Source organism: Fonsecaea monophora, assembly GCF_001642475.1.
Source record: "Fonsecaea monophora strain CBS 269.37 chromosome Unknown Scaff1, whole genome shotgun sequence".
Lineage (NCBI taxonomy): Eukaryota > Fungi > Ascomycota > Eurotiomycetes > Chaetothyriales > Herpotrichiellaceae > Fonsecaea > Fonsecaea monophora.
This window is the reverse complement of record NW_019173932.1, coordinates 638,979-662,978: the sequence shown is the minus strand read 5'-3', so window position 1 is coordinate 662,978 and position 24,000 is coordinate 638,979. Positions and strand designations below refer to the sequence as shown.

The following is a 24,000-nucleotide window of genomic DNA, read 5'->3' as shown; positions in this document are numbered from 1 at the left end:
TTGGGTTTCACTCGATGAGTTTCTTCAGATCATCCCGCCGCTCGATCTCGTCGAGCATCTTGCGGAAATTGTCGTCGTCGTGCTCATGGGCCTGGGTCTTGAAAAAGGGCATGTTTGAGCGCAGCCACGTCGATTCGGAGCCGGCCTGCAAATTGCACGAGGTAGATGAGTATAGTAAGTACAGTAGTGAGTGAGTGAGTGAATGAGTGAGTAGATGGAATACATATATAGGGATATCCCGCCCAGGGGGGGAGGTGGAAGTGGACTTACATCCGGAATGGTCACGCCGTTCTCCCGTGCCGCGATCATGGGGTAGAAGACGATAAAGTGCATCTTCTTCGCCGTCGCCGTCGCTTTGTTACCCGAGCCGGTGGCATCGGAGCCGACGACAGCGTACCACTCGGCCTCGATCTTCTCGGCCAGATCGTCAAAGACGGCTTTGGTGCGGGACGCCGACGTGCGCACCATGGCGAGGATCCTGTTCGGGCCCGCGTGGTTGTGCACCACGGGCTCGCCGGCGAGAAAGTACGTGTTTTCTTCGTCGTCTTCGTCTTCTCCGTCACCATTGGCATCACTCGCCGACGATTCGGAAGAGAGCGGTTTGGATTTGGATTTGGAGTTGGAGGTGGATTTTGCAGAGAGACGGTGGAAGCTGACGTTGACAAACAGCGACGGCGTCAAAAAGGTCGTCGAGTGCAGGCGCGTGACGGCCTGGGCGAAGCGGTGTTTTTGATCCCGCGTGAGAGGGTACGTGTGTTGGATCTGTGAGGTGCAAGAGGAGGTATTTCAACACCAAGAGCCACAAACCAAGAATAGGATGGCTCGCATACCATACACACAAACAGACGCAGAGAGAGAGGAGGGGGGAGGGGGAAGTTGGAAAGGGGGACAGAATGGCCAAGTGTAGCCAAAATTTGGTCAAGATGACAGAGCAGCAATATCAAACGAGACGTTGATCTCTCTCATACATAACCACGTCACGAGGCTGAAACCCCCTTCTCTTCTCTTCCTCCTTTTCCCCTCGCTTCATGGGTAGCTAGCTACCAGATGGGGAGACACATAGACCAGCCCCAACGAGCCGAGCCGAGCAGAGTATCGCAGAGCAGATCAGACATATAATAACGACAACAACACAACACAACTCATAGGGGATATTCTTCTGGATGCTGGCTCACCTCGTAAAAAGGCATCGTGTCCTGGTTTAGTTCTGCCTTCTCTTGCCTTGTTCGTCCTTGTCCTTATTCTCTGGCTGTAGCTGGCCAGGAAGTTGAGGATATCAATGATATCAACTTCTAAAAGAGGCTTTCCTCGCAACGAGGGAGAGAGAGACTGAGAGAGGCTGGGGAGATGCACAGAAAAGAAAAGCCCTAGGGATCAGACAGAAGTAGCAGATGATGATACGGAGAACAGAGTACAGAGGATCAAGACGGTGGGAATGTGAAAGTTGACGATATAGCGATAGAGGGAAAGAATATGTAGCATTGAAGGTGGAGAGAGAGAGACATACACACATCAACATCATAGGGTATCATCATCATCATTATATTCTCCATACATACATACCTCCATGCACCTCTCACTCTCTCTCCGCAGTGAATGAATGGGTGAATGGATGAATGAATACTAATCACCTACTTACCCTGCATGTTCCCGCCAAGTCCAACTAACTCCGCATTTTCTCGCCATTGGAGTCCAGAGAACCTCGGGGGATCACATTGGTAGGTACTCTTTGAGAAGCTTCATCAGACAAGGACATAGACAATTTTGATTTGATTGAAAAAGAAAGCTTTGACCCCTGTATCTGCCCACAAGCTATCAAGGTCAACAGCACCATACCACACCACATTACTAACTGTCGCCGAAAGAAAACTCGTTGCATGACTTATTGGACACTGCACAACTGGGATATGCTGTACAAAGCCGCCAGCTGACCTGGAACCTCTCCACGATTGACAACAGGCAGACTATCCTCAACAGGCCCTTACATGAATTCTCCCACAAATTTCACGCCAAACTCCTGTCACTCACACAATAGCGCTCTGCTTTGATCCTCCCTTTGTCTTATGCGGGTCAAATTGCCGCACATTGTTGCCGTCTCGCTATTATTTCACTGTTAGGTGGTATCTTGCTCTTTTTCAAGTGCACATGGACCAAAATCCCACGCTTGAAGGTCGCTCCCGATCACCCTCACGATGCGGCTCCTGTTTGTTGTCGTCATTGCTCTGTTGCTCTCCCTCCCCGCCTAAACAATCCTTTGACAGCATTCGCAATGGCAGGACTGGTGACCAAAGCGCACAAGATGCCAAAGAATAAGAATATTCCCAGCGCAATGTAAATGCCCGTGGTGTAGGCAGAGGATGGCGGTGAGACGAGGTTGTTGACGGCAGAAGATGCGGTTGAATCGCTGGATGTAGGTGAACCACTGTAAGTCACAGTAAAGCTGGGTGATGACAGTGGCGACGATGTGAGAACCGTGGTCATAGACAGAGATGTCGACAGCAGAGGCAAGGTGGATGATGGTGATAGAGGTGTCCGGCTTGCGCTTTCGACTGCCGTTGAGCTTGTACTTGTGCTGAGATCGACCTCACTCACAGTCGTTGACGGATCTGAGACTTGTGAATCTTCGCTTCGCCATTCCGCCCATTGGGACCTCGCGATTTCCGCTGACACATCGTCTGCAGTGTTGGACTGAGTGGGAACCGTGGTGTCTATCATCTCCATAACCGTTCTGGTGAATCTGGCGCTGTTGTCTGGATGCAGGGCTGTCACAATGACGCGGTGACTGGAGGTTGAAGAGGGAAGGTTGGTCGGTGAGCAGGAGATTGGACTGTGGTCCGGTTCGCAAATGTGTGTCATCGCGTTGCTCAACGGGTCGTCAAGGTGAGGTTCACGAGGGAGGAACGGACTCATTGAGAAGGAAAAGGACAAGGAAGGCACGTCGAAAGGATAAGCGGCGTGTTGAGGATGAAATGGTCTGACTGCTCGCTGTCAATCTGGGGGTTTCCAGTAAGCGCAATTGGAATTGAAATTGGAATTGGTGAATCTCAGCAAAGTGAGTGGGTTGGGCCAACGCGAGGGAGGAAGGGCGTTGGGACAACGCGGTGACCTGCGTTGGACTGACGGTGCAACCGCACCCAGAAGATGTCGGTGAACAGACGAGAAAATCATCACACAGGACAGAGACAAATTCCACCTCTCAAAGAGCCCAGTCGTTGTATGGAAACATGGCACCTGGCGTCTGAGCGAATAGAGAGGTCATGCATGCATGAGGCTGGGTATCTAGCGATAAGTGAATCAACGCATAAACGCACCAACGCACCCATACTCCTAGAAGCCCGCTTGCAAAGCTGGAGATGGTTCAATGCCGCCCTTTTGGTAGTGTTTGCTTGCATCTTCTTCACCAGTTACTCATTAAACCCGCTCGAGGGATGAATACTAGGCATCTTGCTCGAGAGCGACGTCTGTTGCCGTGGCCGGCGCTGCGCTTTCATGAGACGCACCAGTCTCACCTTCGCCAGCCTGCCCTGTTGGTCCAGGATGTTCCGATATCGCTGGATCGCCTGACGCCGGCTGACCCTTCAGAGGAGCCTCATCTTCGGCATCCATTTGGAGCAAGAACGTTTCCCAGAGTTCGATCAGCTGTTGGCCACGTTAGCAGATATTGCCGTCCCCTGAGACAGTGAGACATACCTCTTTCTGAGCCTCAACGGCACCCTCTAGAAACGTCTCTACGCCACTCTTGAAATCTTCCACCTTTTCCCGCTCAAATCTTTCCAGTTCACCCCTCATTAGTCGGCCCATGTCTTCAAACAATAGTCGAGCTTGGTGGGCTTTCTTCTCCGCGTCGCTAACACTGGCACCAACCTCGTTCAGCTTGTCTTGTTGGCTTTTACCCTGCCTCAGGAGCTTCTCGTGGGCACTTCGTCGCTTGGCTAACTCGCTCTCTGCGGCATGCCAGGCATGGAATGCCTTCTGCCGCTGTGAAAAAGCTTGCTTAACACTGCCAATAAGTCTAATATACTCATCCACGGTAATGCCCAGGGTCAAGATATCTTGTTGTGCTTGTCTTTCATAGAGCTCTCGGATCCTCATCTGCACATCCGACAACCCCTGTAAAGGACCGGAGAATGCAGGAGAGAGGTCAACTTGGGCGAGGCTATTAACCGACGCGGCGAACTCTCCGGCAGCGGCGGCAAGACCCTTCCTTTGGTCAACGACAGTGTCGACGGCCTTCATTAGTGCCTTCAACTGGTTTTCTAGAGCGTCAAGGTAGACTCTGCGGTCGTGGAACCAATCATCGTGCTCGACGAATTTGCCGCTCGACGAACCCACGTTGATCCCGATAGCACTCAGCATCCCCTTATTTTGACCCAGGTCTGGTTCCCGGTTTTCCTTGTTCTTGACATCAATGTTAAAGGCCTCGCTTTCCAAGAAGATCTTGAGATCGGCATCGTGATGGAGGATCGGATGAGCGGCAATCTTGTTGAGCATTCGCTCCAAAGCCTGACGTCTTGACTCGACAAACTCGCTATCGAACCTACCCACGGCTTGTTTTTCGGGCGGGGGAGGGACGACCACACCGGGGTTGTTGTTGTGCAATGCGTTGTAGAGCCAAAGGAAATCCCGATACCGACGTGATACGGCAAATTCAGGCTGTTTATATGCTTTTGACGTTGTCTATATCCGTCAGCATCTGTAGCACCATTGAACCAACTCACGTACCTTTGTGCGGACTTGGTACACAATGTGACTGCTGGTTAAATCCCCGACCTTGTGCGGGTCGCCCACCGAAATCTCGAAGCTCGGTTTCGCCGCTTGTTCCACGCTCACGCTAGAAGGGGTTTGTCGGGCGGCGGGAGCGCTGGTCTGTGGCTGGACCGGAGGCGGACCCTTGGGTCTCCCTAGAGGAAGCGTGGTGTCTTCATATTCCGAACCGGCGAAACCAGGAGAGGTCGCAGAAGGCTGTCGATTCACTCTGGCCGTGAGTTCTTTCCTCGGCGGAGTTGGTGCCTGATCTACAGATATGGAAGACGGGGCTGGAGCTGGATCTGCGCCCAGGGGACCAAGAGGATCGAGGGAATCATCCACGGCTTCGAGCTTGGTCGGTTGGACTTCGATCTTGCGAGCCGGGATCTTTCGAGACGAAGGGGGCCGCGGGCCGGAGGACGGGGTCTGTTTCGCGGACGACGGGGCTATATTTCAGGTGAGCGTCATGGACTCAGCGATCCTGAGAGTGTGTGTTCATACTGTCATTCGGTTTGGCTGAGCTACCGAGTTCTTGTGGGTTATCTGACTGCGATTGAGAGGGAACATCTACTCAAAGTGGTCAGCGAGATTGGCGGCAATGTCCTCGGAAGCAGTCGCCTACCACCCCATGGTGAGTCATCCATATTTGCAGGTATGGAGAGTTGAACCGGGAGATATAGTACTGTCAATGCAGGTCGAGAAAGAGGTGGTGGCTATTGCCTGGATCTTTCTGCACCGCGGAGCAAAGAAGCCAAACTCGCCAAATCCCCGGATGCACGAATGATTGGCCTCCCACCCTCCGTTTCCGCGAACTCAGAGCTAACTAAAAGGGCACTGGTCGGACAGAGACCGGCGTAGTTCAGGCTTTTGAGAATACAATGTTAACATTACACAGTTCTATATTGTGACTTTAAGAGAAGAAGGGTTAAGAGAGTGTTGCACAACATATATGTATACTCTCGATCTGTTGCCGTGATGGAGCATTGCGAGTTTCAGACAGTGGCAGCTCGATCAGGCGCACCTCTCTCCCTATCATAGTCAACCTGCAAGCTGAGCTGGGCACATTATACAAGCAATAAGCATCGCTGCCTTGGACCGAACTTCGCTTCCCAATGGTCTGGGCCATGATGACTCCTGCGGCGACGAAGAAAGAGGGCCAGTTGACAATAATATTGCCAGGCTCCGTGAACAAGGCCACTAGCACAATGTGTAGCTAGCAATGTAGCATGATACAGAGACCAATGTTCCAATGTCATCTTTGGTTGGTCTTTCGACAAGCACATAATGTACATTGACCAATCTATTTTGAATGGTCCCGTTCGCTGCGATGCAGAGATGCTCCTCAAAGTTGATTATAATACCCTACTTCTTCCCACTCTTTTTCGGCTGCGTCTGCCCATTCTGTGGTGTGCTTTCTTGGCCAAATGAACTGACAAAGTCCAATAGATTGATGTCATCCTCTGCAAACATGTTTTGCTCCTCCTCAAAAGCCGGTTCCCTTGCAGGGGCTGCTTTGCTCGCCGGTGAGGGAGAGGAGGGTGTGGGAGTGGTCTCAACATCCTGCTCAGCCTTTTTCGTCGTCTTTGCACTGTCAAAGCTGGTGCCGAACCGGGCTCGAAAGCTTGCCAACCTCCCTGACTCGTCATCTTCAACGTTTAAGAGCTCCTTCGACGTGGGATTCCACAAGGGAGAATTTCTGGTGTCTCGAGTCGATCGGTAAACCGGTATAGGTGAGGTAGTTCGCATGGTGAAAGCACTCCCGTCAGAGAGCGTAACTAGTTGGGTGAATGTATACGGTCGCTTCGGTCGCTTTATGAGTCGTGCGTGCCGGCATGCTTGACAGATATAGGTTGTGGAGGGTGTGGCCGAAGGAAGACTCGGTAGTGAGTTGGGTCGCAGGACAGGACGAAGCGCGACCGACATTGCGTCCTCGGGAGATGTTATCGAAGGGACAGTTGGTGAGCAAAGTGATTAGCAATAGATTGTCTTTAGAGGAGAAGTCGATACCGACAGGATTTGGACTCTGCTCAATAGCATCCTGGTACTGGCAGTTACCAAAGATCTCCGCCAAGCCATGGTTTTCAACTACTCGCCTCACCTACCTGATTAGGCAAGATAGCAATGCCGCCCTTACTGTGACTCGGTAAAAGTATCTACAGCGATCCAGAAATTCTAGAGTTGTACGAAATGGTCAAGATTGGGCTTCGATGGTATGTTGAAACAGTCCTTGAAGTCGAAGAAAGTCACATACTCCAAAGGAAGACGCCATAGTCCGGCGCATATTAGCCACGAGTAGTAAGAGAAGTTGGCACCCTGGGCCTCAAGGCTGGCCTTTATTCTGGGGAATATCATCTCAATGCTAGGGAGGAGACAGGACGGGCGAGGGATTTGGTGTGTTAGTCCAGAGATAACCTGTCAAGCGCGGTTAGACCGACCAGAACCCTACTTATTTAAGATGTACCGTAGCCACTATTCGTTTGTAATGTATGATCAGCGTGCAATTAAATGACTTTCAACGTCACTAGAGCACTTTCGACGGCCATCCTTTACCTGGAATTGTTACATGTTGGACCGGGTTTGCGTCTTCGCAATTCTATTCCATCTAGCCGGAACCGGGTATACTGTTTCCCACAACATAACCATACGAGCATCGCTATTTGATCTTGTGCCCCACAGTTGTAGAGGAACCTCCAGTTTCATTTGTCCTCGAGGTAACGGCATTCCTGAAAACACATGCCGTTGACGACACGTTGAAATTACGAGGCAATATTATCCCAGCGCTGGTTCTGGTGGTACCGTAGTGAATAACTAGCGATTGAGTCCACGAGGACAGGAACGCGCGCCATGGCCTATGACCGAGCATGATAATATTCTTCTGTATGCCTTGCGCGGACATAATGGCTGTATTGTATACGGATTGCCGGCCGTGCCTGAGCAAGCTCGATACTTATCCATGGTCCTCTCGCTGAAACAGTGCATAAAAGAAGTTTCGTTTCCCCCAAGGACATGTCACCTCTATCCAAGGAAGCCCAGACCAGTGGTTCGGACGAGACAATGAGTCCTCAAAAGTAGCCCTTATGATCGGTGCAGGTAAGCATTGACTCTGCTGTAGACTAGACATGGCTGATGATACATTTCTTCTCAGCCACCGATTTCGGCCACACAACCGCTCTAGACATGGCCAACAAGGGATGGAAGGTGGTCATCGCAAATATCAACAAACTCAAAGGGTGAGAAACAGCAGAACTGGTAAAAGGCGACTTCATCGTGGCTGGTGTCAGGTCTTGGGAGGCTCAGTACTCTGCGTTCAAAATGACCTTTGACAAGTATGGCTGGCTCGACTTTGGTATTCTCCAAACATTGTCTGTGTGATGGCAATTGCTCTGCTGACCTGGGAATCTAGTTTTTGCGAACGCAGGCCTGTCGACCGCTCTGACCCTTTTCACTCTGGAAATGATGATTTTGATTTAGTCCAGCCTCCGGACCTGAATTCAACGGTGGTAAACTTCATCGGTTCCACATATACAGTTCTTCTTGCCATGAAGTACTTTCACAAGAACCCCATGGTCGGAGGAGATCTCATCATGACAGCTAGTGTAGCGGGACTATATCCGACACCGGTGATGCCATTCTCCTGCGGTGGTAAACACGGTGTCGTCGGATTCGGTCGTGCCATGGGTGGAAGCCCGGTGAAAGAGGGGATGCTAGTCAATGTCCTTGTGCCGGAATGGTTCCAACCACAATAATGACAGAGGAAATTCTTGCTCATACGGATCCTGCCCTCTTTACGTCTCCCCAGCACTGGCTGCTGCAGTGGCGGACATTCTTGAAAAGAGAATCAGTAGAGCAACGTGTGAGGCAAGTGTAAACAAGCTCTTCTATCGTGATCCTCCAGAGTTTCTCGATGAGGCACAAAGGAAGGTGATGGGAGCCAATAGCCTGCTGTAGGCTGCAGAATTCGAACGAGGGGATTGTAGCCTGCAGCCTCAGAAGTGGAAGGGATGCCGTATTGTACGCAGGGGTCGGCGAATCGACGAGAGGAGGGGGGAGCAGCAGAGCCTAGGTCTGAAAGTAAAGACAAAGACAAAGTCGAAGGGGGCTAAGAATGGAGTCCCCCTGGCTGTCGTCAACTGTAGGACGCATCTTGGGACAGGACGTACCTTGGGAGTACAGCAGAAATGAGACAGTTGCTATGAGGGTGAGTGAGAGCATGAGCAGGAGGGTTATAGGAGCGTGTGAAGAAGATGGAAAGAGGAAGAGTTGCATTTGCCGCCAAGATGAGGAACAGAGATTCCTGATCCCTTGTATTTCGAACCTGTCCCCGGGACGACCTACACAAACCACAAAGATCCCTTCAGCCTGGAGGTGATGCATATCTCAAGGGCTTGTACCATCCTTGTGATGCATCGCTGCGAGTCGAGGTCTCGTTAGCGGCCCTCATGAGCGACTGCTCCTGCGCTTTCACCTCCTCTTCGCTGCCAGCATGATCCCTCCCTCTTCTCTCGATGCAGCTGTGCCCAAACAAAACATTCGCTCTCAGCCATCACAGGGCTATGGATGTGAATCTGAGGCTCGGTTCCCGTGCGGCTTCCAAGAAGTGAAAAAACTCAACTAGCGACAGGATCTGGATCAAGCCCTTCCGATATGAAATCGCACCCTGTGGAGCGTCTTCACTACCATCTCAAGTGCTATCTCGATGGACGGTAGCAGGCCATGACGATGAGCGACGGGCTTCGAGGCCACAAGGAGCGCATTTTGCCTGGTGTACCGAGTAAAACCAACCCTATCATCGTGAGCGTTTGCCGTCTCAAAAAGCTGGGTATTCGGGCATGCAAACCGCGTTCGCTGCTCTCACGCCGGTGGCATGATCACGAAGAATTTCCGAGAGGACCATGCCTTTCTCAATCTAATACTTGTACCGAGTGCTGAGTACTTGGTATCTTGTCAGTCCCTTGGCGGTGAGACTGGTCGAAGCTTAAGACCAAGGCCTGCTTGGAATGCACCTTGGACATTGGATGCCCCAGTCTGCTGCCGTAATGGCTTCTTCATGGCTTCAAGCCCACAATGCCATAGCCAGCAAAGCTACCACTTGACCTCAAGGTCGCTTGGTTTGGCTTGCTGCTAGGCTACTATCCACTGAATACATGATCGGTTACAAGTTTGATTGTCGCCAAACCTCCTTTAGGTAAGATTTCGGGGGCGCATGATTGGGAGGAGTCCCCCTGCCTGCTGCGTCCGAGCTGGGGGCTCCGTCTTCCCATTAGGATCCAACCAGGTTACAACATCCTCTTCCGGTGGGTTTTGCAGTCGTCTTACAGAGGTGTGGTAAGGAAGCTTAATCAGCATTTCCAGACCGTAGATTCGATGAGATACTGAGCAGAGATGCCCGATATCGTTGGCTGAGTGTTGCGCGATAGATATCCACGAACTTTCGACATCGGTGTTCCACCGAGAACTACATTTATAAGGACACATGGAGAACATGCTCCTTTGGCTGGGCCTCTGAGATGCTTAGGGGAAGAAACCCCTGGACAACCGCTATGCAACCATGACAAAGGTCACCCTCCACTTCCTCCCTGTGAGAACCTCGACTCTCAAATGGACAAAGCGAGATGCTGAACTCACCGATGCCGAAGCCAAGTCCCACGCCCGGCGTTCTTCTCACGTGCTGGCTAAGCATCCCAAGCCCAAAGTGCGTGGTCATGAAAGGGTCGGGTCGCAGTCCATCTTGCGACTAAAGCAAAAGACGAAGGTGAGCCTGCCAATGCCAGCAAAAACTAACGAAGAATACCAACTGACACATGTCGCCGTAGAGAGCCGAAAGAACGAGTGCCAATGACACCCGGCGTCAGATCTCGAAGAGAATGCAAACAAATATGCCCCTTAGCATTGGAGACCCGGCTGGATGCGATCCTTTCGTCCGCTTTCCGTGCGTGACTGGGTCGGTTGAGCACAAGTTGTTCCATTTCCGTCAGCTTCAAGACTCCTACTACCCTCTCTTCGGGTCTCCCCAGACTAACGGGGTGATGCTGGTTCATAGTCATGTCGTACGTGCCTGGCAGATTCTACGCCACGAAACCTTGGGCAGCATACGACGTGCTGCGAGACTCGGTCATGCCCGAGATCCTGACCGGGAGTGCATACATGTCTCTTGCTCTGTACATTGCCGCGTCCATTGTGAACACGCTCAAGCCGCAACCGCAGTTCTCGGAAGAGTGGATGCTCACCCGTCAGTCGACAAACTATCGACTATTGAGACAGCTGCTGAAAAATCAGCAGGGTCACCCGTGGGACTGGGCCATCACATGCATTGTCGTGGCGGGCTACGCTGAATCCATGGCCGGATTGGCAGACCGCGGCCGAAAACACACAAAAGCCGGCCTCGTTATGCTGCAGGACTTTCGAAACCTTCAACGCATGAGACTTTCTTCAGGATCCATCGCTTTCAAGGTCTTTCTGCAGACCGGCGTGCCGATGATGTTCACGACAAGTGCTGCGCTCGAGACGGCGATGAACAGTGCTTGTCAGAACCTACGGCGAATCCAATCTTGGACGCGTCTCAAGCGGAGAGCACGTTGCTCTAGCCTCCATTGTCAGTATCATTCCCCTGAATCGGCAGCAAACGACGAGGCCACGGAGCCAGCAGTGAGCTCGAATGGACAGTGTCGTTATTGGACTGCACGGCAACGTGCACTTGGGCCGACAACAGCCATGGGCCGCTTACTGGCATCCAAGCCGATCCAAATGCCCATGTCGGACGAGAGGCTAGTGATGGCAACCATCTACGCTCTCAACGGCATCCTCTGTAATCTGCAAGGCGACGACGCTGCAGCAGAAACATTTTTAGCCAATGTTGGCGAGATGACGGTGAACAGCCTTGACGAGGGCGTCGACCTAAGTGTGCCACCACGATTTGCCTTGCAGAACTGTGTCCACATTGTTATCGCCTGCGCCGAGAAGCAGGGCCTGTGGTTCTACCACGGTCCAGGACATGCGCTACCCGCCATGCGCACCTGGGAGGCGCTCGAGTTTGTGGAGATCACGATGCTGACGTCGCCCGCGAAGCAGCAGAAGATCATGGCTGCGTTGCGAGGTTGGCTTTGCTGGCAACCTCAAGAGCTGACGACGGGAGGAGGAGATACATCCCTCTTTAGCGACGACAAGGAGCTGCAAGAGTTCAAGGATGAAATCATCGCCAACTGGAAGGCCAGAAGAGGTTCAGGGACTTCGAGTCGAGAAACAGCCACGCATGCAAAGCACCCTTGACAGTCCAGCTCCGGGTACAAGAAGATATCCACAGCGACTAAATGCCGCTGCGATCTCATGACGGTATATATACTGGTCGTTCTATGGTCCCCGTTCTCAGTATACCAGAGTCTATGGTAGAGTGATGCATCCTGCTCTTATATTCATGGTAACAGACCACCCTTTTGTTTTTTTTAGCTCCCGGTACAAAACATGTTGACCGGTGGGATCAGGCTGGAGTGCTGGTTCTTAGAGTCTACTTCTCTAAGGGACGCTTGGAGAATCCGAGGACTTCGATCACCGAGCCCTCCTGTCTCCCCCCTCCGAGGATGGCTGTCTCCTGATATTCCATACTCCAAGTCATGGCTGTGGAGGAAAATACAGTGCGACGACAAAACAACTTTTGCGTGATGACCTCCATCAGTCATCGTTTCCCCTTTCTCATGCTATTTACACCCTCCAACAACTTTTGAAAGGAGGATTGCGCGTCTTTTGTGCGCGTCAATATCTGAAATATGTTACCAAGCAAACACTGGCGGAATACGTTGAAATTTGCAAGTGGTGGGTCAGTCGCGTCTGATTCTTGCCGAGCGACACCATTACCAACTGGCGCCAATGGCAGGCAGACAGCAGAGGCGGGTGTTTTGAGATAATAGATAGGACGGCCGCTCTCTAGGATGCGGGCGGATGTGTTGTCTTGAGGGATACGAGTCCCGAATCGGTCTCGATACAACATTCAACTCATCGGTCCACCATTTGGGCAGTACTCCTTTGGGACCCTTCTTAGGGACGGCGTCTGCTCAACAGTGTCGGTATCTGCGTGAATCTCCTTTAGTGGAGTCGTTGACGGCCATTGATGTCAGGGTGGTCCTAAGACATGGTCTCAGGGGGAAGGAAGTTTCGTGGATCACAGATAGAATCCAATCCTTTGATGTTCAAGACTACAGGGAGAGAGGCTTCCTCCCGTAGACATTGTAACTGAATCATGTCAGCCGTTTCCTCTCTTTCCTGCTATCGGTGTCGATGTCGGCACTTACTAGAAGATATAACTGTGCATTCGCGGATTGCGCAGTTCGCGTTTCGTCTCGGCAATGAGGACCTGCAATTCGTCGGGATCGCCCCCCAAGACGGCGGTGTAGCCGCGAAGCAGGTAGGCGTCGAGCCCGTTCCTGAGGCTGAAGTTTTCGTAGGCGCCGATCTCCTTGAGCCTGGCGTCTCTGGGCCAGATGCCCTGTGGCACCTTGTAGACGGACTCGGAGACGTCGACGAAGCCGGCGCGCTCCATCTGCGCCTTCCACAGCGTGGGCGCGTTCAGCGACGCCCCCATGGCCTCGGCCATCTCGAAGAACAGTCTCTGGACTTCCTTCAGGTGCGAGTCCGCCGGCAGCGTGCCGTCGTCCGACGTGGGCGTCGGGTACGTGCCCCCGACTTCCATGTACGCACCGGGCCGGAGGTGGTCGAAGGCCTGTCGGAACAGCCGGTCCCAGTCGCGGATGGCCATGATAAGCTCGCGCGCGTGGATAAAGTCGAAGTTGGTAGTGGAGAAGAGCCATTCGTCCTCGATGTCCTGGACCTCGAATTGGCAGTTTGGCGGCACCCATTCGGGCTGCACGGGCGCGATGTCCACGCCCGTCACAGAGGCCGTCTCGTACTGGTCGGCGGCTTCGATGGCCCAGATGCCTGACCCGGTGCCCAGGTCCAATATCCTCGCCGGCGCGGGGAGCATCGGGGCACGGTGCAGCCGCCCACCGATGATGAGGCGGAATTTGACGTGCTGGATGTTGTTGCGCTCCTGCTCCCGTTCGTCGATGGGGAGGCCGTACATGTTTCTGCCGTAGGCGGGGTACTGCCGGCCATTTTCCTCGATGCCGTGGCGGATGTGCGATTCGATCGAGGTCACGTAGCTGCTCGCATCGTCTGATACTAACGAGGCGTACGTTTCGTCCTCAAAGGACTGAGTTTCGTCGACATGGATAAGATCCTCATTGTGGGCTGCCATCAGGTCTAGCAAGGGCTAACTTGTGCGAGTAGTAGCCAGCTAGAGGTGCTTTAGAGTGGGAAGCGGAGGAGTGTGTTTGAACCGGGCGTGACGGGGAAATCGAGGGGCGATAAAGGATCCTAGATTCCGAGCCTATTGTGAACTAGTAGCGTGATCCATCGACGAGGCGATGTCGGCTACTTTTCGCACCATCGCGAAGGTTGAGAAAGAGGGGTTACCAGCTCCATTTTGCGATAAACCTTCAACCCTTTCTGAGACGCGATTCCGCAAACGGGACCGGGAAGTATCATGGCGCCACCCTCATTGCCTTCACATGTTGACATGGACGTCGTCTCCAAACTTTTACAAGATGTGAACGAGCATGTCCAAGCCCTTGGCTCGGGAGACCTCAAGGCACGCGAAGCAGCGGTTGAGGCTTGTCGGTCGCTTGCCGCAACCCTGGAAACTCCCAGTGAGGCGGTGGTGAGAATGACATGGGTCGAGGTTAGCATGTCGTACCATCTACCGTTGGCATGGGCATTTCTCTCTGACCCTGAGCAACCACAAACAGCCGAGCCATCTTGCAGCGCTGCGCATGGCTGTTGATCTGCGGCTCTTTGATCATCTTTCTGCAGACCAGGGTTGTCCGAAAACCAGTGATCAAATTGCGGCAGCGTGCTCAGCGGAGCCATGGTTGGTTGGTTCGGCCAGCCCATTGACCACGCAAGGTTTCGTGAAGGGCACTGTCTTCGTGCTGACACGAGCATCGACTCCTAGACCGAATGATGAAGCATCTCGCTGCGATGAACACCCTCCGTCAAGTCGATGCAAACAGCTACGTGCCAAATCCTTTTGCACAAGCCATGACGAAATCCATCTTTAGGGAAAGCATTGTTTTGATGTGCGTTACTTGACGCGAAGCGATAACCTGATCCCCTTCACATGAAGCTGATAATATGACCGGGGTGCTGGAGAATATAGGCACGATATCTGCATCCCGATTAACCTGAAGACAGCCGAGTTCTTTGCGGAGAATGGCTATACAAGCCCAACCAATGCACTCGACACACCGACGCAACATACATTCAATGCAAAGGGGAAAACGCATATCTTAGACATATTCGCGCAACAGGGCCAGACCCATGGACTTGCCAGTATGATGGCTACGTGGATGCTCGACCGGCCGCACTGGTCCGACGACGACTTGGGATTCTATCCTGTGAAGGAACGACTAATACAAGGCGTGACGGGCGACGATGATTCCGTCTTTCTGGTGGATCTCGGAGGTAGTGTAGGGCACGATCTGGAGAAGTTTCTCGTTCGACACCCGTTCGATACCTTCCCAGGGTATCTGGTCCTTCAAGATCGTGCTGAAGTTATCGAATCGATCCCCGAGAATAGCTTGAAGGCTGGGATTCGCGCAATCGCCCATGACTTTTTCACCCCACAACCCGTACAAGGTAAGTACAGTAACGATTCTGTTTTGTGCACGAAGCCACTCCCAAGGCTATAGCCATTTCGTCTGGAATACACGTTAAATGACTTGCAGGGGCGAGAACGTATTTCTTGCACAGTATCATCCATGACTATCCCGACGACAGGGCACAGCTGATTCTGAAGAACATCGCTCGAGCAATGAAGAAGGGGCACTCCAAACTTATCATATGGGATTTCGTGCTTCCCGACAAGGCTGTGGCCTCGACGCTGACAGCTCTCGATTGGGAAATGATGTCCTTTTACGCCGCGAGTGAGAGGTCAGAGGGTCAGTGGAAGACACTGATTGAAGATCCCGAGATTGGGTTGAAAGTCAACGGGATCTGGAGCTACAGTCAGTTTGACCAGAGCGTGATTGAAGCAGAACTGGCTTGAGCTGGTACTCATATTCTCTTTATAGCTGAGTCAGTTTCCATGCCGCCTTTCATGAGAATAGAAGTTTAGAGACACTGGTAGATCTGACCCAGGACATACCTTGGGTCCTCACCTTCAACCTTGAGTTGACTGCTCGTGTTTTGAGCCCATGCTGAGCAAACCCTTTGGTAGATGGATGAATTCGAGGTTCAATTAGGGATGCGTTCAATAGGTCTGGTATCCAAGATGCCTTAAGGTGAAGGCGTTTGGAGAGGGAAAGGTAAAGACTTGTTGTTCAGGGTCTCGGTGCTGGTGGAAGGGAGCATTTTGATAATGCCAAGGCTGCGCCCACAGCGAGCGCAGTAAAGGCGGCAGGGCGGGTCCCTGGCCTGCGCCCGCATGTTGTAAAGAGGCAACTTGTTGTCGTCTCCAACTGCGGCTTCTCCTGGTCTGTAAATTTTGTCGCTTGCCCATGCGAATCTAGATCACCCTTACCTGATTGCCTGGCTAACTACCAATTCTCCCCTCCCATGGTCCGCCTGACAACCACTGATCTCTCCTTCCGCACCGCACTCCGCCTAACATGTCCGACCCAAAAGTCGCGGCCGATTTTGATGCAATCATTCAGGCTGGTATTTCGCTCCCCGTACTCCTCTTTGCGCTTGACGGACCGACCGCCTAACGGGACTTGCAGACCGGCAGCGCAAAAAGAATGAAGCTCTAGCAAATGAGATCTTTGGTAGAAACAAAGCGAACAAGAACATCCCGAGGAGCGCAAGCAAAGGCTCTTTAAGGACGCCAGACCTTGCGAGTCGCATCACAAAGGTATAACTAAGCAGAAAGCCCCGTCAAGCTGGAGGTGTTGTCCGGTGTCCTTGCTGATGGGAGCGGCCGGTATAGCGATCTTCGTCTGTTACAAGTTCAGGCTCTTCCCGTAACATTCTATCCACTCCACCCTCACGGCCCTCCTCGACCACCCCTCAAACTGCACGCTCATCTCGCCTCGCCTTTGCTCTCGAGTCTTCAGATGCGAACATTGTTTCCTCTCAACCAAATACAAGAGGCTCAGGCATAAGCATCAGAGGCAAGGCGGGGCGCTTCGTGGTAGAGGCCAGCAATTTCGCGCCCGGTACCACGGCCGCCGATATCGAATCTGCGCTACAGGGTGAAACTTTGGACGAGAATGGCGTTAGCGGAATGATCTCATGTCGCCTTGTCAAGACAAGTCCAGTTGTGGTCGCGGAGCTGGTGTTTACTGAGAAGCAGATTGCGGAGCAGATTATATCCACTTACAACAACCAAAAGGCAGACGGACGTATCTTGCGGCTCTTCCTCAAAAGATCTGGACTAGATTCTGCAGCTACTTCACAATCCAACCAACTCGCCTCCAATCCCGCACCTGAATCGCTGATATCAGAAACACAACGTCTCCCAGATAATGGGATCACTATGGAAGACATCGAGATGGAAACCGAGGCCGCGACCTCTTTCGACGATCGACGCAACCTAGACCCTAAAAACGCTGAAGCGGACGTTCAAGATAGACGCTACGGAGTCGAAAAGCCGCAGTCTTCGGATACACATACGCGTCACACTGACCGAAGGAGAGACGATGATCGACGAGATCGAGATCGCAACTACGAGCGTAGCCATGACAATGACCACGAACAGGAACGAGAGCGAGAGAGAGAACGTGATCGTGAGCGCGACCGCGATCGAGAGCGGGATCGGGATAGAGATCGAGATCGCTATGACCGTCGCGATCCTCGACCTGCGGGCCACGGCTCCTATCGTCGAGGTGACAGACTTGATGCCTACAACTCACGACCCTCACACTACGGCAATGGAGTCGGCGGAGGTCCCGGATTCGGGAGAGGGATGTTTGGCGGTGGTGCACCAGGGCCCTTCCCACGAGGTGGCGGTCGGATATACGGCGACGACGGGATGCGTGGCGGTCGGCGAGGCGGCGCACCAGGCGGGTTCGGACATGGTGGTTATCCAAGGAGAGGAGGGTACTAGTGATGCCCGCCTGCGTCTATGTGTTTAGACCTACCTGGAGCTTGGGACCAAATTGAGGCAGCGAGCACCGCGCTCGCTATAGCCGTGGACCAGCTCCGGCCACACTACATTGTGCTGTGCTGTGATCTCTTTCCATCGGTGGTCCCAGCCCAGCCTTCAATTGTACTTGTACGATGGCGAAGAAAGGAAAAGCAAAAGGAAGACCTCATCGGGCTCGGATTCGGATCATTACCTTTCCTATTGACAGAAAACCCAAAACTGCCATGTCTGCGGACCACGCACCGCAGTGCAGAGCCCGTCACAACCTTATGCCGGGTTATCCCGTCCAGGCAAATGAATGAACGGGTGGGAGGGCAGAAGAGAAGAGAGCGGGAAAAGAAAAACAAAAGCAAGAGATCCCGGAAAAGACCAAGTGGAAACAAAATTCGGATGGACAAGATCTCCCTTGCGTGCTTGTGTGTGCGTGTGCGCGTGACTGCGACTTTATTACAACGCCCGTGAATGCAGTATCGTAGCATATCTTGTCTGTTTCCAGTGTCCCGTCCCTTCCCATCCCATCCGCCTCGGGTCAGCCCGTGACGCTTTTCGTCGTCCGTAGTATTCTTGCCTGAGTAGCCAATGTCTCGAGCTGCGCCACCACCTTCCCTGAATGTGTGGTTATCAGGCAAGAAAGAATCCATTGTGCATGTTGATCAATCAAACAAAACATAAACGGAATCTAATCCCAGGTATCCGTCTCCCATGGAGCTCAAAGCCCACCATTGCCCGTCAACTACCCGTGAAAACGCCTCGCTGACCGTTCCATTACACCCTGTCCCATGTTCTCGTCTGTCTCCTTGAAACGCAACCCAACCTTCGTATCATCAAGCATGACTTCCGCAACCACATAGACTCCCGCATCTCGGACCGAGGGAAGGCGGCTCAATCACTCTTCAACATGCTCTCCACCAAATCCCCGAGAGGCCCCCAGTAATCCTTGCCCCCGCCCTTTTCAAGACCGTGTTCATCCACGAATAGCACGAAGTGCTTGAAACTCGTGTTCAGGTGCGGCTCCAGCCCGAGGTGCACAATGACTTGATAATGGTGGCAATAGATGTGTGCGTACACGCGGTAGAGACGCTTGAAGAGTTGTCGTACCGTCGAGGGGAAATGTTTAGGGAATGGGACGCCGATTCGGGAGGGGAAGGTGCTCTCGTTGTCGATATTCGACTGCACCCAGGTCATGAGATGTTCAATGTATTCCGGGGCTGGCATTTTAGTGGGCTTGGGGAAGCCGGTCGCGGCATCTTGCCAAAGATATTCGAACCTACATGCAGCGTTAGAGGTCGCAAGTTGAGTGCTGCGGTAAACGTGGCGCAAGATTCGCCAAATATAGGGTCAACATACTCATCAGTGGCTTTCATCTCTGGGCAAGATTGTGGTGAGCAGAATTCTGTGATTGATCCATAAAGCAGGTTGATCTGATTGTAGAAATCGACCACTGTCATCCTGTCAGCGACTCCTCTCTGCAAAATCTCTTATATGACCCTGGCTGGGAGGCATGTAACCTTACCGTTCACTGCGAGCCACTCGTTCAGATCTTCTCCCTCGGGCAATTTGACAGCCTTTCTCAGGCTGCCGCTTCCCAGGGTCGCTTCGGCGAATTGTCTCAGCTGATAGCTTGAGGTTCCCTTGTTGGCGCGTTGCGGTTTGAACTGGCCTCGAGTGCGGGCATTGCTAGATGGTGAAGAACTTCGGTCAACATTGTTCGAGGAAGGGGAAGAAAACAGGCCCAGACGGAGGAGTTGGACGGCGCGGGAAGGCGTGCTGGGTGAAGCCGTGGCTGTGTTTGAAGCCTCCTTTTCTTCACTTTTGTCACAAGAGGTGTAGGAGTTGATGGTAATGCATGAAGAGGATTGTTTCAAGGTCAAATGAGGGGATAGAGGCTGTGGAGTGGGAGAGGAATTGAGAAACTCGTACATGGTGGTCAGAAATGAAGCCATGCGGGAGGATAGTGATCTGGTCTTCAACTGTGGGAGAGATTGCAGGTCAAATCTCTATCAGGACGCGGCGATATCTACTGCACATTCCAGGAGTCAGTGGTCAAAGTGTCCTGAAGATGTGAAGTTGTGTCTGGCGCCCTACTCACAGACAATCGAGCGACCGCCTTCCTCTCTTCAAGGCGCGGTCAATATGGACAAACAAAGTTGCTCGCGCAGGAATGCAACGAAGATGGAACAATTGTATGGCAGAAGTGTTTGCACAGGCTGAATTCGATATGAAAGATCACGCCTGCGTGTTCCATCATCATCATAAGTCGGTGATCCTTCTTGCGGGAAACGACAATCGGAGGTTGAATCCCTTGGCGGCCAAGTAGCCACAGCAACAGGGAGAACTTCGGCATTTAAGTCTCACCATCAATCGAGGAATGCAATTACTCCAAGGAACCCAATGTCTCCATGTCGACACTGTAGACGCAGGAGCAGTGAATTATTGACCAATATGGAAATCTGGAGTCTGGCAATTGGGCCAGATGATGTCCTACCAGCTTCGAGCATTTGTACCTAAAAGTGACTTCCGGCTTTGCCCACGAGTCCCCATCGTATCCTTTTCCTGCAAAGCAGTCCACGGTGGCTTGCTCTGCAGCCCAAGCCTATCCACATATACCTCGCATATGACATACACTTTGGTAAAAACAGACATCCAGCGTGAAAGTGCCACGCAGGACCGCAAGTTCGCTAAACATCAGACCTAGATCCACCCGCTTGTCTCCACCATCGCTCACAACTTTGGCGACGTCATAATGTCCTGCACAAGGCTGCGGACTTCACTCTCAAGCTCTTGGGTCTCCTTGTGTGGATCGTACATTTTGTCCTTGATCCATGCTTCCAATTGACTGTCGCTCATCTCGCGCAGATGGTGCAGACGGTCCACATTGTCTTTCTGTGCCGCCCGGATGACGTACAGCGCCACACGAGCACTAACATCTCGAATGCGTGTGATCGAGGGGTACATCAATGCTTGCGCCTTCTCCTCCTCGGTTATCATGGTCGGCAAAGCTTCGCCAGAAGCATAGATCATGTTGGGCGTGACCTGAACAGCCTTGGATAGAATGGTCCCCAGGCCAATGCCTGGGAACACGTACATGTTGTTGCCCTGTCCTCCATGGTACGTCTTACCCTTGTACACGACAGGCTGGAATGGAGAGCCGGAAGCAAACAGTGCCCGGCCATCAGTATTGACGATCGCCTCCTCAAAAGTGCATTCCGACTTGGAGGATGGATTTGAGAGTGGGAAGATGATCGGCCTATTGTTCCACTTGGCCATCTTCTGCAGGATTTCGGGGGTGAATGCACCTCCAATCGTGCTGAGACCCATGATAATGGTGGGCTTGACATATTCAAGCACGTCATCCAAGGTCTTGAACTGTTGTCCGTTGTTGTCCGTTCGTGAGAAGTAGATCTTGTGTTCAGCGAGCTTGTCACCTCGGTCCTGAGTTACAAGCCCTTTGCTATCGACAAGCCAGAAGCAAGATTTGGCCTCTTCCTCTGTCAGTCCCTCATGCATGAAGTAGTCCACAATCTGCTTAGCCACACCAACGCCAGCTGAGCCCGAGCCCAGGAAGACCGCACGATGATCTTTAGGCGAGACACCAGACTCCTTGATGGCACCGATCATGCCTCCCATGATGACAGCTCCAGTACCTTGGATGTCGTCGTTGAACATGGCATAGTCTTGGCGGTAGCGCTCAAGGGAGGGAAATGGATTCTTCCAATCTTCAAACTGGATGACAATATCAGGCCATCGCTCTTTCAGCGCGGCCATCAGCTCATCAAGGAACTCCTGCTCTTCCTCTGCAGTGACCTTGTCTCTTCGGCTGCCCATGTACAACGGATCTTCTCTTAGGTCTTTATTGCCGGTACCCAAATCGACGGTCAGAGGGAGAGTTCCCTCCGGTCTGATGCCTGCACAGCCAGTGTACAAAGCAAGCTTTCCAATGGGAATACCCATGCCACCGACCCCCAAGTCACCCAGACCCAGGATGCGGGAGCCATCTGTAATGACGGTGATCTCAACATTGGATTGAGGCCAATTTTGGATGATAGCCGAAAGATGGCCTCGATCCTCGAAGCTGAGGTACATGCCCTCAGCCTGTTGATAGATTTGTGACCATTTCTGACACGCCTCTCCAACGGTGGGAGTGTAGACCAAAGGAGTCAACTCGGTGAAGTGATCAGTCAACAGACGGTAGAACAGGTGGACATTGTTGTGTCTGATGGTGCTCAGGTACAGAAATCTCTCCAGATCTGTAGGCTTCAGAGCCAATTGTGCCAAACATCTCTTCTTCTGAATCTCGTAACTCTCTGCACGAGGAGGAGTGAGACCATACGTCTGGAGGTACTTCCGGACTGGGACAGAAAGAGAGGTGTCAAAGTGAGCCGCCCGATTGGGGACATGAGCGGTTGCGTGAGTGTATGTGGGTCGATGGGTATGAGGAGTCTGAGGATTGGTGACTGAGGCTAGATTCCCAACGGTCTGGGCAATAGGTGCCTCGAGAGACGATGAAGTAGTCATGGTTGCAGAGTGTACGAGGCTGAAGAGGTTTGGCCTCGACTTTGAATATCTTGAGATGTTTGAGAGCATTCGGAGGGCACAGAAGGAAACCAAACACTTTATCAATGGTCCTCGGAGCAGAGACTCGACTCTCAAGTGCTTCTCGGGCCGGCACCAACGCACTGGGCAGACTGTAGCTTGGGGAATGGTTCGACGGGGTTCAAGTGGATTCGGAAGAGGCACGAGTACGAGTAGGAATTCTTATCTTCCACGAGGCCAAACATATAGAGACGTGTCAGCCCAAGGGATAAACCGGGTGGAAAAAGGATTAAACAAAGAAAACGCGGCGGAGAGGGCCAAATAGTCACACCGGACTAGTTACGGATGGCGTACGAGTATCATCAACGTTTTGACGAGCCACCAATGTGGCAGTGGAGAATATGGGTGAAGAACGGAAGGAACGGACATGAGACGGCGAATCAGCCATGCGACTGGTACGGTGAGAGGGCTCTGTTCAATCTATTCGTCTTGAGGCGGTCAATTATTTGGTGAGCCAGAAGTTGTTGAACTTGGAGATCTCAACTTTTTTTTGTTTTTGGATGAATCATAATGAGCTAGACAGGCGGACAGCCAATCCGATGGCGCAGTTTTCGGAGTGAGAAATGAGTTGGGTGAGTCAAAAGGCGCCGGATGGCCTACTGAAAGGGGCAAGGAGCTCTAAAATTCAAAGGGTCAAGGGGGGCGCCAGGGGTGCATAAGGCCCCTTAGCCCCCTGGGAGTAACCGGCGCCTCCCCTCCTTGGGCGCCCCTTCAGCGCTCGTCAGCCTCTGGGGGTTCCCAGCTGGCATCCGCCATTCCCCAATTGGACCCTTGCGGACCTCAGAGCCTGGTCTCGGCCTCCAAAGATGCTTCTCCGGCCACCGACTGGGGAAATAGCTCGGGGGCACCTACGAGTCCTCGTACGATAAACCCGTCAGCGGACATACGAGTACCGAGAAGCATGGTGCTGGGGCCACCAGGCCCGAGATTACTCGTACTCTGTCCTATTCGCCCCGATTCAATTCCATGCCAGCCGTTGTTGTGGTCTGCGCAGTGTCGAGTATCATTCTTCGAGCTGTGAGCTTGTCAAATGCCAGAGCGGGTGTCGGATATGCTGTTGAACCTTTCCGTCCGCTGCAGCTAGGAATAGTTCGTCGTTGTTCGTCCCAATAATCTGCTCGTACAAGGTCGGCAGATCTCCGTCCAATGGCCAATCTCTCACAATACGGTGTCGGAACATCATCATTTGCCATAATCTATTTCCAGATAGGGGACCACATGGCCCATTTGCACGCGGTCTCGAAGCCCCGGGTGAGCATGGCGGTCTGCGAGCTCTCCGAGTTCTCATCGTCGCTTGACCTTGTGACTCATTTAGCGCTCTGCGGGCTTCCCCAGACTCAAAAGTGCAATGTAGACCTAATCATAGATATTCGTGGGCTGGCCGCTTATGCAGGAGGTACAGGGAAATGCGGAGAGAAATACGAAGGCTCGGAAAGTCCTGTGCTTGACAAGGCCAGGCTCGACGTTAACTAACCCGACGTGCAGCAACACCCCAGTCTCCAAGGTCCGAATATTCGCGAGGGGGAAGTTGG

General features: G+C 52.6%; 10 protein-coding genes across 10 annotated transcripts; 4 read left to right on the top strand and 6 right to left on the bottom strand.

The window, feature by feature from the left end:
* Window positions 1-7: 7 nt before the first annotated feature.
* On the bottom strand, window positions 8-2,910 carry AYO21_00231 (hypothetical protein; the record flags this gene model as incomplete). The annotated part of the gene is made up of 3 exons (XM_022650221.1): window positions 8-145; window positions 271-762; window positions 2,260-2,910. 3 exons carry the CDS (start codon window positions 2,908-2,910, stop codon window positions 8-10), a joined length of 1,281 nt encoding a protein of 426 aa, XP_022517547.1.
* Window positions 2,911-3,435: 525 nt separating this feature from the next.
* On the bottom strand, window positions 3,436-5,390 carry AYO21_00230 (hypothetical protein; the record flags this gene model as incomplete). The annotated part of the gene is made up of 5 exons (XM_022650220.1): window positions 3,436-3,639; window positions 3,691-4,677; window positions 4,723-5,192; window positions 5,248-5,313; window positions 5,369-5,390. 5 exons carry the CDS (start codon window positions 5,388-5,390, stop codon window positions 3,436-3,438), a joined length of 1,749 nt encoding a protein of 582 aa, XP_022517546.1.
* Window positions 5,391-6,108: 718 nt separating this feature from the next.
* AYO21_00229 (hypothetical protein) lies at window positions 6,109-6,669 on the bottom strand (the record flags this gene model as incomplete). The annotated part of the gene is made up of 1 exon (XM_022650219.1): window positions 6,109-6,669. The coding sequence occupies one exon, from the start codon at window positions 6,667-6,669 to the stop codon at window positions 6,109-6,111; it is 561 nt and encodes a 186-aa protein (XP_022517545.1).
* Window positions 6,670-7,823: 1,154 nt separating this feature from the next.
* AYO21_00228 (hypothetical protein) lies at window positions 7,824-8,492 on the top strand (the record flags this gene model as incomplete). Its single annotated transcript, XM_022650218.1, has 4 exons — window positions 7,824-7,836; window positions 7,892-7,976; window positions 8,028-8,092; window positions 8,218-8,492. The coding sequence occupies 4 exons, from the start codon at window positions 7,824-7,826 to the stop codon at window positions 8,490-8,492; spliced, it is 438 nt and encodes a 145-aa protein (XP_022517544.1).
* Window positions 8,493-10,788: 2,296 nt separating this feature from the next.
* AYO21_00227 (hypothetical protein) lies at window positions 10,789-12,012 on the top strand (the record flags this gene model as incomplete). The annotated part of the gene is made up of 1 exon (XM_022650217.1): window positions 10,789-12,012. One exon carries the CDS (start codon window positions 10,789-10,791, stop codon window positions 12,010-12,012), a length of 1,224 nt encoding a protein of 407 aa, XP_022517543.1.
* Window positions 12,013-12,932: 920 nt separating this feature from the next.
* On the bottom strand, window positions 12,933-14,661 carry AYO21_00226 (hypothetical protein; the record flags this gene model as incomplete). The annotated part of the gene is made up of 3 exons (XM_022650216.1): window positions 12,933-12,969; window positions 13,029-14,005; window positions 14,539-14,661. The coding sequence occupies 3 exons, from the start codon at window positions 14,659-14,661 to the stop codon at window positions 12,933-12,935; spliced, it is 1,137 nt and encodes a 378-aa protein (XP_022517542.1).
* Window positions 14,662-14,772: 111 nt separating this feature from the next.
* On the top strand, window positions 14,773-15,838 carry AYO21_00225 (hypothetical protein; the record flags this gene model as incomplete). Its single annotated transcript, XM_022650215.1, has 3 exons — window positions 14,773-14,870; window positions 14,951-15,429; window positions 15,519-15,838. The coding sequence occupies 3 exons, from the start codon at window positions 14,773-14,775 to the stop codon at window positions 15,836-15,838; spliced, it is 897 nt and encodes a 298-aa protein (XP_022517541.1).
* A 562-nt stretch (window positions 15,839-16,400) lies between these two features.
* AYO21_00224 (hypothetical protein) lies at window positions 16,401-17,836 on the top strand (the record flags this gene model as incomplete). The annotated part of the gene is made up of 3 exons (XM_022650214.1): window positions 16,401-16,449; window positions 16,512-16,642; window positions 16,718-17,836. 3 exons carry the CDS (start codon window positions 16,401-16,403, stop codon window positions 17,834-17,836), a joined length of 1,299 nt encoding a protein of 432 aa, XP_022517540.1.
* Window positions 17,837-18,757: 921 nt separating this feature from the next.
* AYO21_00223 (hypothetical protein) lies at window positions 18,758-19,797 on the bottom strand (the record flags this gene model as incomplete). Its single annotated transcript, XM_022650213.1, has 3 exons — window positions 18,758-19,142; window positions 19,223-19,316; window positions 19,389-19,797. 3 exons carry the CDS (start codon window positions 19,795-19,797, stop codon window positions 18,758-18,760), a joined length of 888 nt encoding a protein of 295 aa, XP_022517539.1.
* Window positions 19,798-20,596: 799 nt separating this feature from the next.
* On the bottom strand, window positions 20,597-22,390 carry AYO21_00222 (hypothetical protein; the record flags this gene model as incomplete). The annotated part of the gene is made up of 1 exon (XM_022650212.1): window positions 20,597-22,390. The coding sequence occupies one exon, from the start codon at window positions 22,388-22,390 to the stop codon at window positions 20,597-20,599; it is 1,794 nt and encodes a 597-aa protein (XP_022517538.1).
* Between the last annotated feature and the right edge of the window lie 1,610 nt (window positions 22,391-24,000).